This window comes from Lactuca serriola, chromosome 3 (assembly GCF_051521515.1).
Source record: "Lactuca serriola cultivar US96UC23 chromosome 3, Lser_US96UC23_V15, whole genome shotgun sequence".
NCBI classification, from domain to species: domain Eukaryota; kingdom Viridiplantae; phylum Streptophyta; class Magnoliopsida; order Asterales; family Asteraceae; genus Lactuca; species Lactuca serriola.
The window spans coordinates 140,323,047-140,335,065 of record NC_136410.1 but is presented as its reverse complement, the minus strand read 5'-3'; the positions used below and the strand labels follow the sequence as shown (position 1 = coordinate 140,335,065).

At 35.2% G+C, this 12,019-nt stretch overlaps 2 protein-coding genes across 3 annotated transcripts; one reads left to right on the top strand and one right to left on the bottom strand.

The window, feature by feature from the left end:
* Positions 1-3,263: 3,263 nt before the first annotated feature.
* Positions 3,264-6,355, top strand: LOC145093206 (2-oxoglutarate (2OG) and Fe(II)-dependent oxygenase superfamily protein). 2 transcript variants are annotated; one of them, XM_079031280.1, is made up of 12 exons: positions 3,264-3,411; positions 3,822-3,937; positions 4,195-4,313; positions 4,423-4,486; positions 4,553-4,620; positions 4,713-4,771; positions 4,858-5,023; positions 5,433-5,452; positions 5,664-5,710; positions 5,820-5,900; positions 5,976-6,065; positions 6,153-6,355. In XM_079031280.1, exons 1-12 carry the CDS (start codon positions 3,378-3,380, stop codon positions 6,279-6,281), a joined length of 993 nt encoding a protein of 330 aa, XP_078887406.1. In that variant the 5' UTR covers positions 3,264-3,377; the 3' UTR covers positions 6,282-6,355. The 2 variants fall into 2 exon arrangements, with proteins under 2 accessions (XP_078887406.1, XP_078887405.1); XM_079031279.1 differs by having other exon boundaries at positions 6,150-6,355.
* A 2,230-nt stretch (positions 6,356-8,585) lies between these two features.
* LOC145093204 (uncharacterized) lies at positions 8,586-10,319 on the bottom strand. Its single transcript, XM_079031278.1, has 3 exons — positions 9,746-10,319; positions 9,574-9,680; positions 8,586-9,494 (listed from the first exon to the last, which is right to left on the bottom strand). The coding sequence occupies exons 1-3, from the start codon at positions 10,211-10,213 to the stop codon at positions 8,798-8,800; spliced, it is 1,272 nt and encodes a 423-aa protein (XP_078887404.1). The 5' UTR covers positions 10,214-10,319; the 3' UTR covers positions 8,586-8,797.
* Positions 10,320-12,019: the final 1,700 nt, after the last annotated feature.

Here is a 12,019-nt window from a genome sequence, read left to right as displayed (position 1 = left end):
AAGCTTTGTTGCATGTGATTGTGTTCATGAGGTAGCTAACTGACATTATGAGGAGTTCTTCAGCAGCTGGCGGCCTAGGGATTGCTTTAGTGGGTTCCTGTGCATTAGTTAGCGAGTGTTTTGTGTATGGATTTGAGAAGGTGACTTAGAGTATTCAGGAGGATTCTTGAGGAAACTATGGATAGGTGTGGAAGGTAGTATTGGGCCCGTACTACTGAAAGCATAAGATCCATACTCGAATCGAGGAGAGTATTGGAGAATCTAGGAAGCCTGTAAGATGAGATTCTTGGGTATGTTCTGATCTTTTGCATGTTGTTTTTGGTTTGGTGTTGAGTACTTAGGAATGAGGTTTAGGTTCTGGTTTTGGATTAGGTGCAGGTACTGATCCGATCAATGCACGGATGCGGGAGTTCATCTCATCGAAGATTACACGCGATATTTTAGAATGGACCTCGGTGATCTTTGGTTCAGTCAAGGAATGGATTTCGGAACTCTTGGATGGTTGTCTTGGGGCCTTTTGGGCCGTGATTTTAGCGGGGCAGTTGGGGGCTCATATGGAGCCCAAAGCTTGTGGATCCCTTGAATCTTTCAAAAAGGAGAATCTTGCTGCTAGTTCTTGTCATTTAGGATCGGAGGTGGGTTATGCACCATGTCCTCAGGAGGGTCGACTCCATGATTGGATTTCCGCGGAGGTTTCGCGAGCCTTACGCGAGGAATTACCCGACATCATTAGGCGCATCATTGATGGTTCGTTCTCCAGGTTTGAGGGTCGGATCTCAACTGTTCAGACGGTTGATAGGATGGTCGAGGTAACCCAGGAGGAAGGGGTCAGGATTGTGGCAAATGCTTCTGCGGGTATGTTATCTTTTGATTTCTTCTTGTTTATTGTCAGAATTTATATTGCTTTGGAATTTTGTTTAGGTTTGGGTTAGCATTATTTCTGGTTTGGTTCTCTTCTATTGTCTGGGTTATATTATCAAGGATTGTTATATGCCATTCTGCATGCCATGAATCAGTAGTGGGTTGTATCCTGCTGAGAGGGTTTCAGTGTGTTCAGTTGTTGTTCTGGGTCTTTGTCAGGATCAATTCAGTGGTATTGATTGATGGGTCTATGATCGGATTAGCTGGTTAGTTCTCCATTAATGAAGTCAGGGTTCAGTCATGTTATCCTCTATTCCGATATGGTCAACAGTTGTCCATGGAAAAACCTTTGGGTTCAATCACTATCGTTGCTAGAGAAGGAGTGGTAGCAAGAGGATAGTGGTAGCAGTCGCATGAGTTGCTGGGTCTTTGGAAGTGTCAGGGTATTTTTTTTATGGAAAGGATTGTAGATGGTTAGAATTCGGTGATTCTTTGAGGATGGAAGTTAGGGTGAAGATTCGCCAGTTCAGATCAAGGGTTATGGCTTTTAGTCTTCAGCATAAGAACTTAAGGATTTGGTGTGGTATCATGGTAATCATTTAGGGTTATCGGGATGTTAAGATCCCTGGAAGTGTCTATATGAATTTCAGGAGTTGGGCGACCATTGAGTTTGGCTAGTAATGGAATGCTAGTATTGGTAAGTTCATATCATAGTCGGTTCATGTTGTGTGAAGATAAGATGAGTTGGGAATCCATCAATTTTCATGGGATAGAGCTTCGACGAGTCCAAGTGGGGGAGTATCAATCAAACTGAGGGTATGGTAGCACGTACTTTTCAAAAAGAAACCAAAGTTTAATTTCTTGAAAACGATGTTGTAAGAAAATGGGTGAATGCAATGCACATAATCATCCGAGCACAAGTAAGTATTACCAATGTTTTAGTCATGCTATTATATATATATATATATATATATATATATATATATATATATATGTGTGTGTGTGTGTGTGTGTGCTTGTATGGATTATTTGCTAAGTGTATGCTTTCAAAATTATACATGTTTAGGATTGCATAGTCCTAGAATATGGGAGTCTGCCTTATTCATGTTCCTTGTTTGGTTGTGGTTTAGGGTAGAAGCTTTATTTGACAGTCTATGTGATTCTCTTTGTGTATAACTTGCATGCATAGGACAACCTGTTATAATTGATCTGGATTTCTGGTTTGGTAAGGGCTGAGAATCATAGGGCAGTCTAGGATCAGAGATGGTGTTGTGTTTATGAGTTATGATTTGTGATTGGGTGATTTAGGGATATCAGGTATGACCTTGGGGAAGGTACATGTAGGTGTGGAAGGTAGTATTAGGCTCGTACTACTGAAAGTACAGGACCTGTACCGAAGCAATGATAGACCTTGTGGCTCTTAGGAGGACGGTGTGGAGAATTCCCTTTCGATTTCTGTATATTGGTTATTTGTGATATTTTCAGTTAAGGATGATGATGATCACGTGAGGTTCAGGATCTGGATCTGGATCAGGTATGGGCTCCGGTGCAGAGCCCATGGATGAGAGGTTGCGCGATCTTATCGCAGCCGAGGCTCGTGGCATACTTGACGCTACCCCGGTGATTTTCGATACCGTCAAGGAGGGCATCATGGAGATCATGGAGGAGAGGCTCAGGTCCTTCCGAGATGAGATTGACCTTCCGAGATGAGATTACTACAGGCCAGATTGGGGCCCGAGCTCCCTCATTCAGGGAGTTCAAGGCGTGTGGAGCGCCTGAGTTCTTCGGGGTCCAGGATCCCATCTCGAAAACAAGATACCGATTCAAATTTAAAATACCCAAATCTCGCAAGAAATTTCAATTTCGTTGTTACGGAGGAAATTATGGTTCTGAATCTTTTTAAACCGTTCATCTTCTATCTCACCCCGCTTCAGTGTTTGTTGCCGATACGTCTAGAAATTCAAAGCAAAAAATACATGTGCTAACTGAAGACATTCTTTTGTTGTCGAAGGAAATATGTATGTGAAAATCTCAGGTTTTCTGCACCAGTTTTGGTTCATATGTCTTCTATGAATTGATTTAATTTCTGCACACCAGGTGTTTGATAAATTGTTTCAGCTGTTCTGCACAACAAGTGTTTGTCATTTTACCCGCATGAAAGTAATACTTTATGATTTTATATGAAAATACACCTAATTCATCGTAGATGATTTACTAGGCAACAAACCAGCAAGTTAATCCTCTTCAAAATTCAAATCGATATATATATATATATATATATATATATATATATATATATATATATATATATATATATATATATATATATATATATATTGTAAAATAATGGTTAAATCTTTTAAAATAAAAAATATATATGTTTACATCAAGGGATCGAATAAATCATCAGATTCCAACCACTTCACTTAAACGTTACTCCAAAGTCTCTCTCACTTAAAAAGATTCCCTCTTTCCGATCGCTTCATCGGAACGGAATCGCATAATCCGGCGCCAGTATGTCCACAGACTTCCAATCCATTCCACTCATCGGTAAATTTCTCATATCATTTTGGCGAAAATTTAAAACCTAGGATCGCTATTTCACTATAGCCTTTTGTCGTTATACTACTCAATCAATACAATAATTGCAATAATCTAAGGTTGAAGAAACATCAGGAAGTTCCGATTTGTATTCACTCGATTTAGAAGTTCATCTTCTCTTCTTCGTCTTCATATATATTTCTTGAATAAAAAACGTCGTGTAGTGAAAATTTTAGGTGTTTCTAGAGTTGCGTTATCCAAGCGATTGTTGCAAATCTATGTTGATTTCGAATTCAAGAACCAATTTGCTTCAATCGATGGCTTTAATTGCGATGTTTCTTAAGAATATTTGTTAGGAATTATTAAGTGGCTTGATAATTGATATGTTGTGTTTGGTTTTCCTTGTATTTGTGAGGCAGATATTAGTCCTCTTGTGGCCAAGTGTGATGATCCAAATGTAGCCCAAGACAAAGATGTTGCAGAAGTTGTTAGACTTCTAGATCAAGCTTGTAGAGAAGCTGGATTCTTTTACGTGGTATTTAATGCTAACCAATCTTTCCTTTAACCCTTTTGATGTGACAAAGCATGTTGTACTGTGTTCACGACATTGATTGACAAATTGATTGTGACTGTAATTGTCTGGCGACATTCATTGACAGATTGATTGTAACTCTGTGACTGTGATTGAGACGACATTCATTGACAGATTGATTGTGACTATGATTGAGATAGTATAACGATATTATACTGTGATTGTGACTGTGACTGATGTTAATAGATATAATTGAACAGAAAGGACATGGTATACCGGACTCTCTTATCAAAGAGGTTAGAGAAATAACACACAAGTATTTTGGTCAACCTTACGAGGAGAAACTCAAGATCAAATTATCCGACAAAACCGGATACAGGTTTCTCCGAATTAAATCAACATCTTCACTTAACCAAATATATAAAAATAATAATAATAATAGTACATTCAAAATCATTCTTGGTTTTTTTTTTCTTAAAAAATCATAGGGGATACCAAAGAGTTGGTGAAAATATCACTAAAGGCATACCCGATAGACACGAAGCCATTGATGTAAGCTCTAATATTTTTACCTCCCAACCATTTTTATCCCTCTCTTATAACACGTTTTTTTAACAGTGTTATAGTGAACTAAAGAAAGGGATGTATGGAGGTCTTGGTGACCCATTAGTAGGAATCAATAAATGGTACGTAAAGCTTTTATTTCATTAATAGAAGAACCATATAGTCAAGGTTGTATTTAAATGCACATTTTGTTTTCTTTTAAATTTCTCAAAAGGCCATTTGATCCTCCGAGGTTTAAGGAAGTGATGGAGGAGTATCTTGCCCTTTGCACAGGTATGTTAACCGTTGTGTTTACAAAGTAGGATTATTCGAATGGTTTTATGTAAACAAAAACAAATATTTTTCTTGTTTTTTGGTAGAATTATCAAGAAAAATCATGAGAGGGATTGCTCTTGCACTTGGCGGATCAGTCGATGAATTTGAAGGCAAAATTGCGGGTGATCCATTTTGGGTGTTTCGTATTATTGGTTACCCTGGTTCCTTGTCAACATCTCATGAAGGTTTGCCAAAAAATGATGTTGGATGGTAATTTACCTTTACATTTTTTATTTTTATTTTTTTAAATTAAGAGTAAATTACTAAAATCGTCCCTGTGATTTGATCAAAATTGCATGTTTGGTCCCTAACTTTCTTTTTGCACTCGGATCGTCTCTGTGGTTTGATTTTGTTGTGCTTTTCGTCTCTTACATACATAAACTTAGGGACCAAACGTGTAATTTTGACCAAACCATTGGGACGAAAAACGCAACAATATCAAACCACAAAGACAATCCGAGTGCAAAAAGAAAGTTAGAGACCAGACATGCAATTTTGACAAAACCATAGGACGATTTCAGTAAATTTACTCTTAAATTAATAATTTGGTGGTTATCATTTTACATATCTTTTTTCTTGCTATATTTTCATGATTCGTCTCTTTTCAAAATAAATCCAGTGGAGCTCACACCGATTACGGTACATTTCTCAAACTCAAACTTACAAGGGTATTTACGTCTTTTGAACATACAAGAGATTGTGACTTGTGAGTCAGTGTCTATGTCCAATTTAATCAGTCTAGTCCAATGCAAGTCAAACACAGTATAAGACTCAAGACTATATGTTGTGTTCTGTCTTGTCTTGTTTTGTCCTGTCCTTACAAAGCAAAAGCTATGATGCGATGTTTCAGGGCTATTGACGTTGGTTAATCAGGACGACGACAAAACCGCCCTTCAGGTATCTATTTGTTACATTCTCAAAATATCATACGATAAAAAATGTAAAATATTTTTTATTTTAAGCATTTTTAGTATAATGCTAATTTGCAATTACTTGATTTGCGAAGGTGAGAAATGTTTCAGGTGAATGGATATCAGCAGTTCCCATTCCGGGAACATTTGTATGCAATATTGGCGACATGCTTAAGGTCTGTATATATAATTACAAAAAAATAACAACATATTTTCATTTATTATTCCTCTAAAAAGTCGATTAATTACAGATTTTGACAAATGGTGTATATGAATCAACATTGCATCGAGTGATTAACAATTCCCCAAAATACAGAGTTTGTGTGGCATATTTTTATGAGGTTAGTTAATCCCTCTGTTTTTACCTTTTACGCATGTAATTTTTTATTTTAATTTTATTATTGATTGATATTGTTGTCATTAAGCAGCCAAACTTCAATGCTTCAATAAGGCCATTGGAAATGTGTGTAAAGAAAAGTGGTGGAGAGAACAAGTTTGAAGCAGCTGTTTATGGAGAGCATTTAGTTAGTAAAGTTCTGACTAATTTTACATATTAATTAATATGTATATTTTGATTCAAATATTGTTTGCTAATTGTATATTACTATATTAGTAGCTGTAAGTTGCCTCATCTTGAACCTATAATTTCAACAGTCATCCCATCATATGAAGCATTAAAGACAATGATTTGTAAATGCAATCATGTGGATAATCCCATAACTTAATGAATAAGTTTAGCTATTACACTTTTGATAATCAATATTTTCAAAAAAAAAAAAAAAAAAACTTGTTCTCAATCGATATAAAAGTTAAAGCATTTAATCTCTCTTCATAGCCGAGTGCAAATAAAATTTTAAAAGCTTTAGTTTTCAAAAGCTTATTTTTGTTGATGCAATTATAATAGGAACAATCAACAATATACTGTACACAGAAAACAAACTGGATAAATGTCATTTTTAAGAAATTTAGTATTGTGTTTGTTGTGTATTATGTTTAACCGGTAAATACTACAATTCCAATTTGTTGAATAAATCAACATCGATGTCTAAGATATAACCATTTTCCAACCTATTTTCAAGATTTTTTACGACTTGCCTTTAACTCAGTATTATACTATTATTTAGCGACTTCAACTTTTCTGTTGTGGATAAGAAACCAAAATTGTTTCATATTGTTTGTATTGTTCAAACATTCGCTCCAATTAACCAATAGTTTGATGAAATATATATATACACAAAAAAATTTGTACACAAAATATTGAATCTTGGAACATATTTTTATTTTTCTTTGGATATAGATAATTTCATTAAATTATTAGTAGATTTTAGAATTTCTGATTAGATTTTGATTTTTTGACTTTCTTTGATTTTTTTCAAATTCAAATGACTTCAAGATTGGAAGCAAATTCTACAGTGTGCATATAAGAAATCGACGACAAATTCTACAGTGTGATCAGTTACTCTTTTAAATATCGTTAAAAATTTTAGTACAAGAGCTAGTATAGAAAATGTCCCACATAAATAGAAGTTAATAACGAACCAATAATTGTTTTTTTTTATAAATAAAGATGCAATACGAAAATAAACTTCACGTTATCTGAAAAACATTATTTCAAATATTATGCTTTAAGAAATTTCTTTTTTGGAAAAAATATTATACATTATGAAAAAATAATATGCAAAGAACCAATACCTATAGAATCAACTCAAAGTAAGATTATAACTCGTATGATAAATATAAAACAATTAAGAAACTGGATGCAACATATTAAAGAAGAGTAAATTACACGAATGGTCCCTATGGTTTGAGGTAATTTGCGCGTTTCGTCCCTAACTTATTTTTTTAACTCGGAAAGTCCCTACTGTTTGTTTTTGTTGCACGCTTGGTCCCTACTGTTTGTTTTTGTTACGCGCTTGGTCCTTACTGTTTGTTTTTGTTATGCGATTGGTCCCTCTCTTACCTAAAAAGAATATTATTTAAATAGGAAAAAATTATGGGATAAGTAAGGTACGGTGAGGGGGGTTGGGGTTGGGGTGTGTTTATTTAAAAATTTTAAAAAATCAAGGGCAAAATAGTTTTTTTAGGTAAGAGAAGGACCAAGCGTGTAACAAAAACAAATAGTAGGGACCTTCCGAGTTAAAAAAATAAGTTAGGGACTAAACGCGCAAATTACCCTAAACCATAGGGACCATTCGTGTAATTTACTCATTAAAGAAATAGATAGACCAAAAATAACATATTCAAGTAATTCTAAAAAACACTTTCAGTGATCTAGATACTCCTATAGACATAAAAACAAGAGTCGATAGAATAATTGATAAACAAGAAAGTATAATTGCTAAAGGAAAATGAAATCTTAAAGAACGAAAAAAAATAAAATTTAATATAAATATTCAACTCAGATTAAACTTAAGAAATAAAAATCTAGGTAATAGTATTATAGTAAGATATAAATTACTAAGAAACAATTTTTTTGCTAAAAGAAAATCATCCTTTCACAATAACATATCAAATAAATTATGCTTTATCAAATATATTCAGATTCATTTTCTTAATTACTAACAATTATTGATTCATTGTTAACTTCTTCTAATGTGGACACTTTCAAGAGCAATTTCATGAAACTACGCGAGTATGGCTTGATACTTGATATTTTTAGAGTGTTTTTTGAATAATGGATACAAAGATTATAAGATAAAATCTATTAATCAGAAGAAAGACTTCAACAAATATTTTTAAAGATTAGAACTCTAAATTTTCATTCAAATGTAGGATGATTTTATATGGATCAAATAACCCTTATTTATACACCAAGAAAAGGCTTACATGATTCCCATGATATTAAGGATTAAAGACAATGATTTGTAAATGCAATCATGTGAACAATCAATAACAGAATAACTTAATGAATAAGTTTAGATATTAATAGAAGGGCTCATTACAATAAAAGGCAAGAAGATATGTTCAGTGAGTTAGCTAAAAAAGCTATTTTTTTCACTAAATTCATGAGAAGTTATGGAAGGTGTTTACCTGGTTTATAATATATTAGATGCATCTGTTAACTCTGTAGGCATTAAGCTTGCACTCCATGTTCATCTTTAGATACAGTTTCTAAACAGCTTCCCTCATAAACAGGTCTCATAACACCAAGATCTTGAAGTCGTTTCACCATATCATACAAAAACTCAAAGCTCAGCTTCGATTGTTTGTTAAAATCCTCCCTTACATGTGGATGAACCCTAAACCACTCCCCTAACATCTTATGAACATGAGATCGAATCATTCTCCAAGGCACAGGATATTTTTCACAAAGCTTCAAATATTCAACCACTAATTCACCTTGATCGACCTTTCTGGATGCAGAAAAGAGATCTGGATTTACAAGAAGTGATTCTGCTGAAAGGACTCCATCAGCACCAGTGTAATCCAAGCAATTTTGAACATCATCCATGTCACGGATGTTTCCATTTGCAAGGACTGGGATTCCGAGAGCTTTTTTAACTGCTTTAATGGCGTCCCAATTTGCTCTGATTTTTTTCCCGTCTTTTTCTTCTTTAGTGCGACCATGGACTGCGAGAAGAGAGCAGCCTGCATCTTCTAACATTTTTGCGTAGTTTAATGTGTCTTGTAACTCTGGGAAGATTCGGATCTTGCAGGAAACAGGAACAGTGAGATTTTGAGATAGTTTTTCCACTAAGGATTTCACGATAGGAAGTTTATCCATTAGGAATGCTCCATAGTTTCCCCTTCTTGCAATACGCTGAGGACACCTTCATCGAAATCACCAAAATGGAATCAATTTTCGTAAGTGAAAGTTAAAATCTGAGAACAAAATTGCTGTAAGTTTACCCCAAATTGATGTCGACATAATCACAATAAGCTTCAACTCTTCGTGCTGCTTCTAGCAAAGTGTCTGGATCGTTGGCGCAAAATTGGACAAACAACGGCCGATCTTCCTGAAATTTTGAGAGATTATACGTTTTCTGGAGAGATTTGATTTGATTTAGATGTAGAAATGTACCTTGCAGGTGGTGAATTCTTGAGAGCGATACTTTTCGTTCTCGGAGAATATACGAGAGTGGAGCATAGGAGTATAAGCAGCTTCAGCTCCGTGGTTTCTACAAAGGATTCGAAAAGGTAGCTCTGAGTTATCCACCATTGGCGCGACAATAAGCTTAGGCTCACCGAGTTTCTTCCAATGCGACCAAGCTCTCTCGATCCGAGCCTCTCGAGTTAAGTATCCATTTGAACTACTAACTAAAAACAATGATTCGTGGTTTAATGGTGGTGAAGCGGAGGTGTCAGCGGATTCGGAGCAGAGGTGGTCGTCTTCTCTGTCTGCGACAGCCATTGTGGTGGGGGCTGAAGTTAGGGTTTGAGTGAGAGTAGAGAAGGTCATGAGTGCGGTGTTGTTTGGCTTGAAAGATAGGTGGTGGAGCTCGAGTTTGGCGAAGATATAGAAGTTGACGGCGGAGGATTTGAATCTCATTAGGAGGATGAGGCGACGGGAAGGGAAGAGCCGCCCATCGCCACCGGCAACCGCCAACGAGTTTTGGAGGCAAAAAGGGTGCGGCGGAACCGTTGGGGTCAGTTTAAGTTTAACTGTTTAAGTTTAGGGACTCAGGCCCAGCCCAATCAAATTTAAAACTGAAATTAAAACAAAACTGGCTGTCACAAAATCACCTCTATTTTTTTTCTTTGCTCAATTTTTTCTGATTTATATATTTGTTTCTTTTTAAAGTTGTCAGAAATATGTTTTCTGTCGTAACACTTTTTCCTTGAATCTTCTTCAAACATTTCTGATTCGTTCTCTGTATTATCAAACAAGTCGTATTCAACAAAATCGTCGACAACGGGATTCATTTGAGCATTGAAGATGTGTTTCACCAAATCAGCACGAAGGTTGTTGTGTCCAACCTTGTCGTATACTTCCGCTTTGTTCGTCATGTACATTTCCGACCCGATACCAACTCTTTCGACATCAGGTAAATTCACATTCTCATTGTAGCAGCAAATCGTCTTCCCCTCATCTTCTAAAATCATATTATGCAATGTGATGCATGCATACATCAGGTTACTTATTCATCTACGCTCCATAGATCATGTCGGTACTGTGCGTCGTTCACAAGTTGGTTGTGGTCGGCTTCATGATTTCTTCGTAAAAGATGATTTTTTTTGTTGTTGGGTGCGAACTTTCGCCTTCATTTTCTTGCAAATAAGCAAGTGTTGTGCGCATAACGTCCCCGATAAGTCTTGTTTCACGCAACGCCAACGTATCAAACGAAGTGGACGAAGAAGAAGACATTTTGAAATAAATTTTTTGTAAAGTCTAGAGAGAGTTTTATGTTTGTTGGTTATTTTGAATGAGAATTGAATTTTAATTTATAGGAAAATTGAAAGGAAAAAGAAAACCAACAACTACATTTCAACGGCCAAAACAAAAAGAGGGTGCGGCAAAATTGTGATTCGCGGCAAGCATACCACACTTTTCAATTGTGGGTTGATGCGGTGTTTACCGCACACCGGATTATACCGCAGTGTGTGGTACACTGCACACTATTCGGTCTAAACATGCAGTTTGTCCCTTGCTCTTTTGCTTAAAAGACGAATTTTCCCTTTTACAAAGTATTTAATCCAACCTTTTTTTTCTTCTTGTTTTTACTTATATATCACTCTTCCTCCATTGAATGATGCGGTCGAAATGCTAATTAACTTGTTGATACTCCTAATAACTTTTTGATTATCTTATTCATAGTTCTAGTAACTTTTTTGATCATTGAAATGATAAAAAAAATGGCATTACAGACAAAATGAATATATTATACATGTTAAGATATAGTAGTAAGTCTACTAATTTACCAAAAAGTTAGCAAACAACATTGATTCTTTCGGACTTCAAGTTGGAATTATGTTTGATTTTCTTAGAATATTTTCAAAAAGCATTACATTTGTGTTTATCTAATTTCATAAATGCATGTTAGAAGTATTTATTTATATATAACTTTGAAATTGAATTATTTTGTTTTCTCTGGTTTTTTAAATGGCAATATCTTTTACTCTAGTCAATTTGATTATAAATGATAGAACACTAGCTTTGAAATTGAATTATTATTTCTAAAACTAAGTTTTTTTATTGGCATTTGTAATCGGTGCTCCTTGTTATGGATTATTTTTGCATAAATATATGCATTTTAAATAGATTTATGAGTAATTCATATCATTATATGTGTTAGTTGTTGTTAAGGATAGGGCATCATTAAACATTTTTGCCCATGGCATTGAAAACCTTAGGACC

Coding starts and splice junctions, on each gene's coding strand:
- LOC145093206 (XM_079031279.1), top strand. CDS start 3,378: ATGTCCACAGACTTCCAATCCATTCCACTCATCG. Junction 4,314..4,422: donor TCCGACAAAACCGGATACAG/GTTTCTCCGAAT, acceptor AAAAAATCATAG/GGGATACCAAAGAGTTGGTG. Junction 5,711..5,819: donor ACGACAAAACCGCCCTTCAG/GTATCTATTTGT, acceptor TGATTTGCGAAG/GTGAGAAATGTTTCAGGTGA.
- LOC145093204 (XM_079031278.1), bottom strand. CDS start 10,213: ATGAGATTCAAATCCTCCGCCGTCAACTTCTATATCTTCGCCAAACTC. Junction 9,681..9,745: donor AAGAATTCACCACCTGCAAG/GTACATTTCTAC, acceptor TCAAAATTTCAG/GAAGATCGGCCGTTGTTTGT. Junction 9,495..9,573: donor TATGTCGACATCAATTTGGG/GTAAACTTACAG, acceptor ATTTCGATGAAG/GTGTCCTCAGCGTATTGCAA.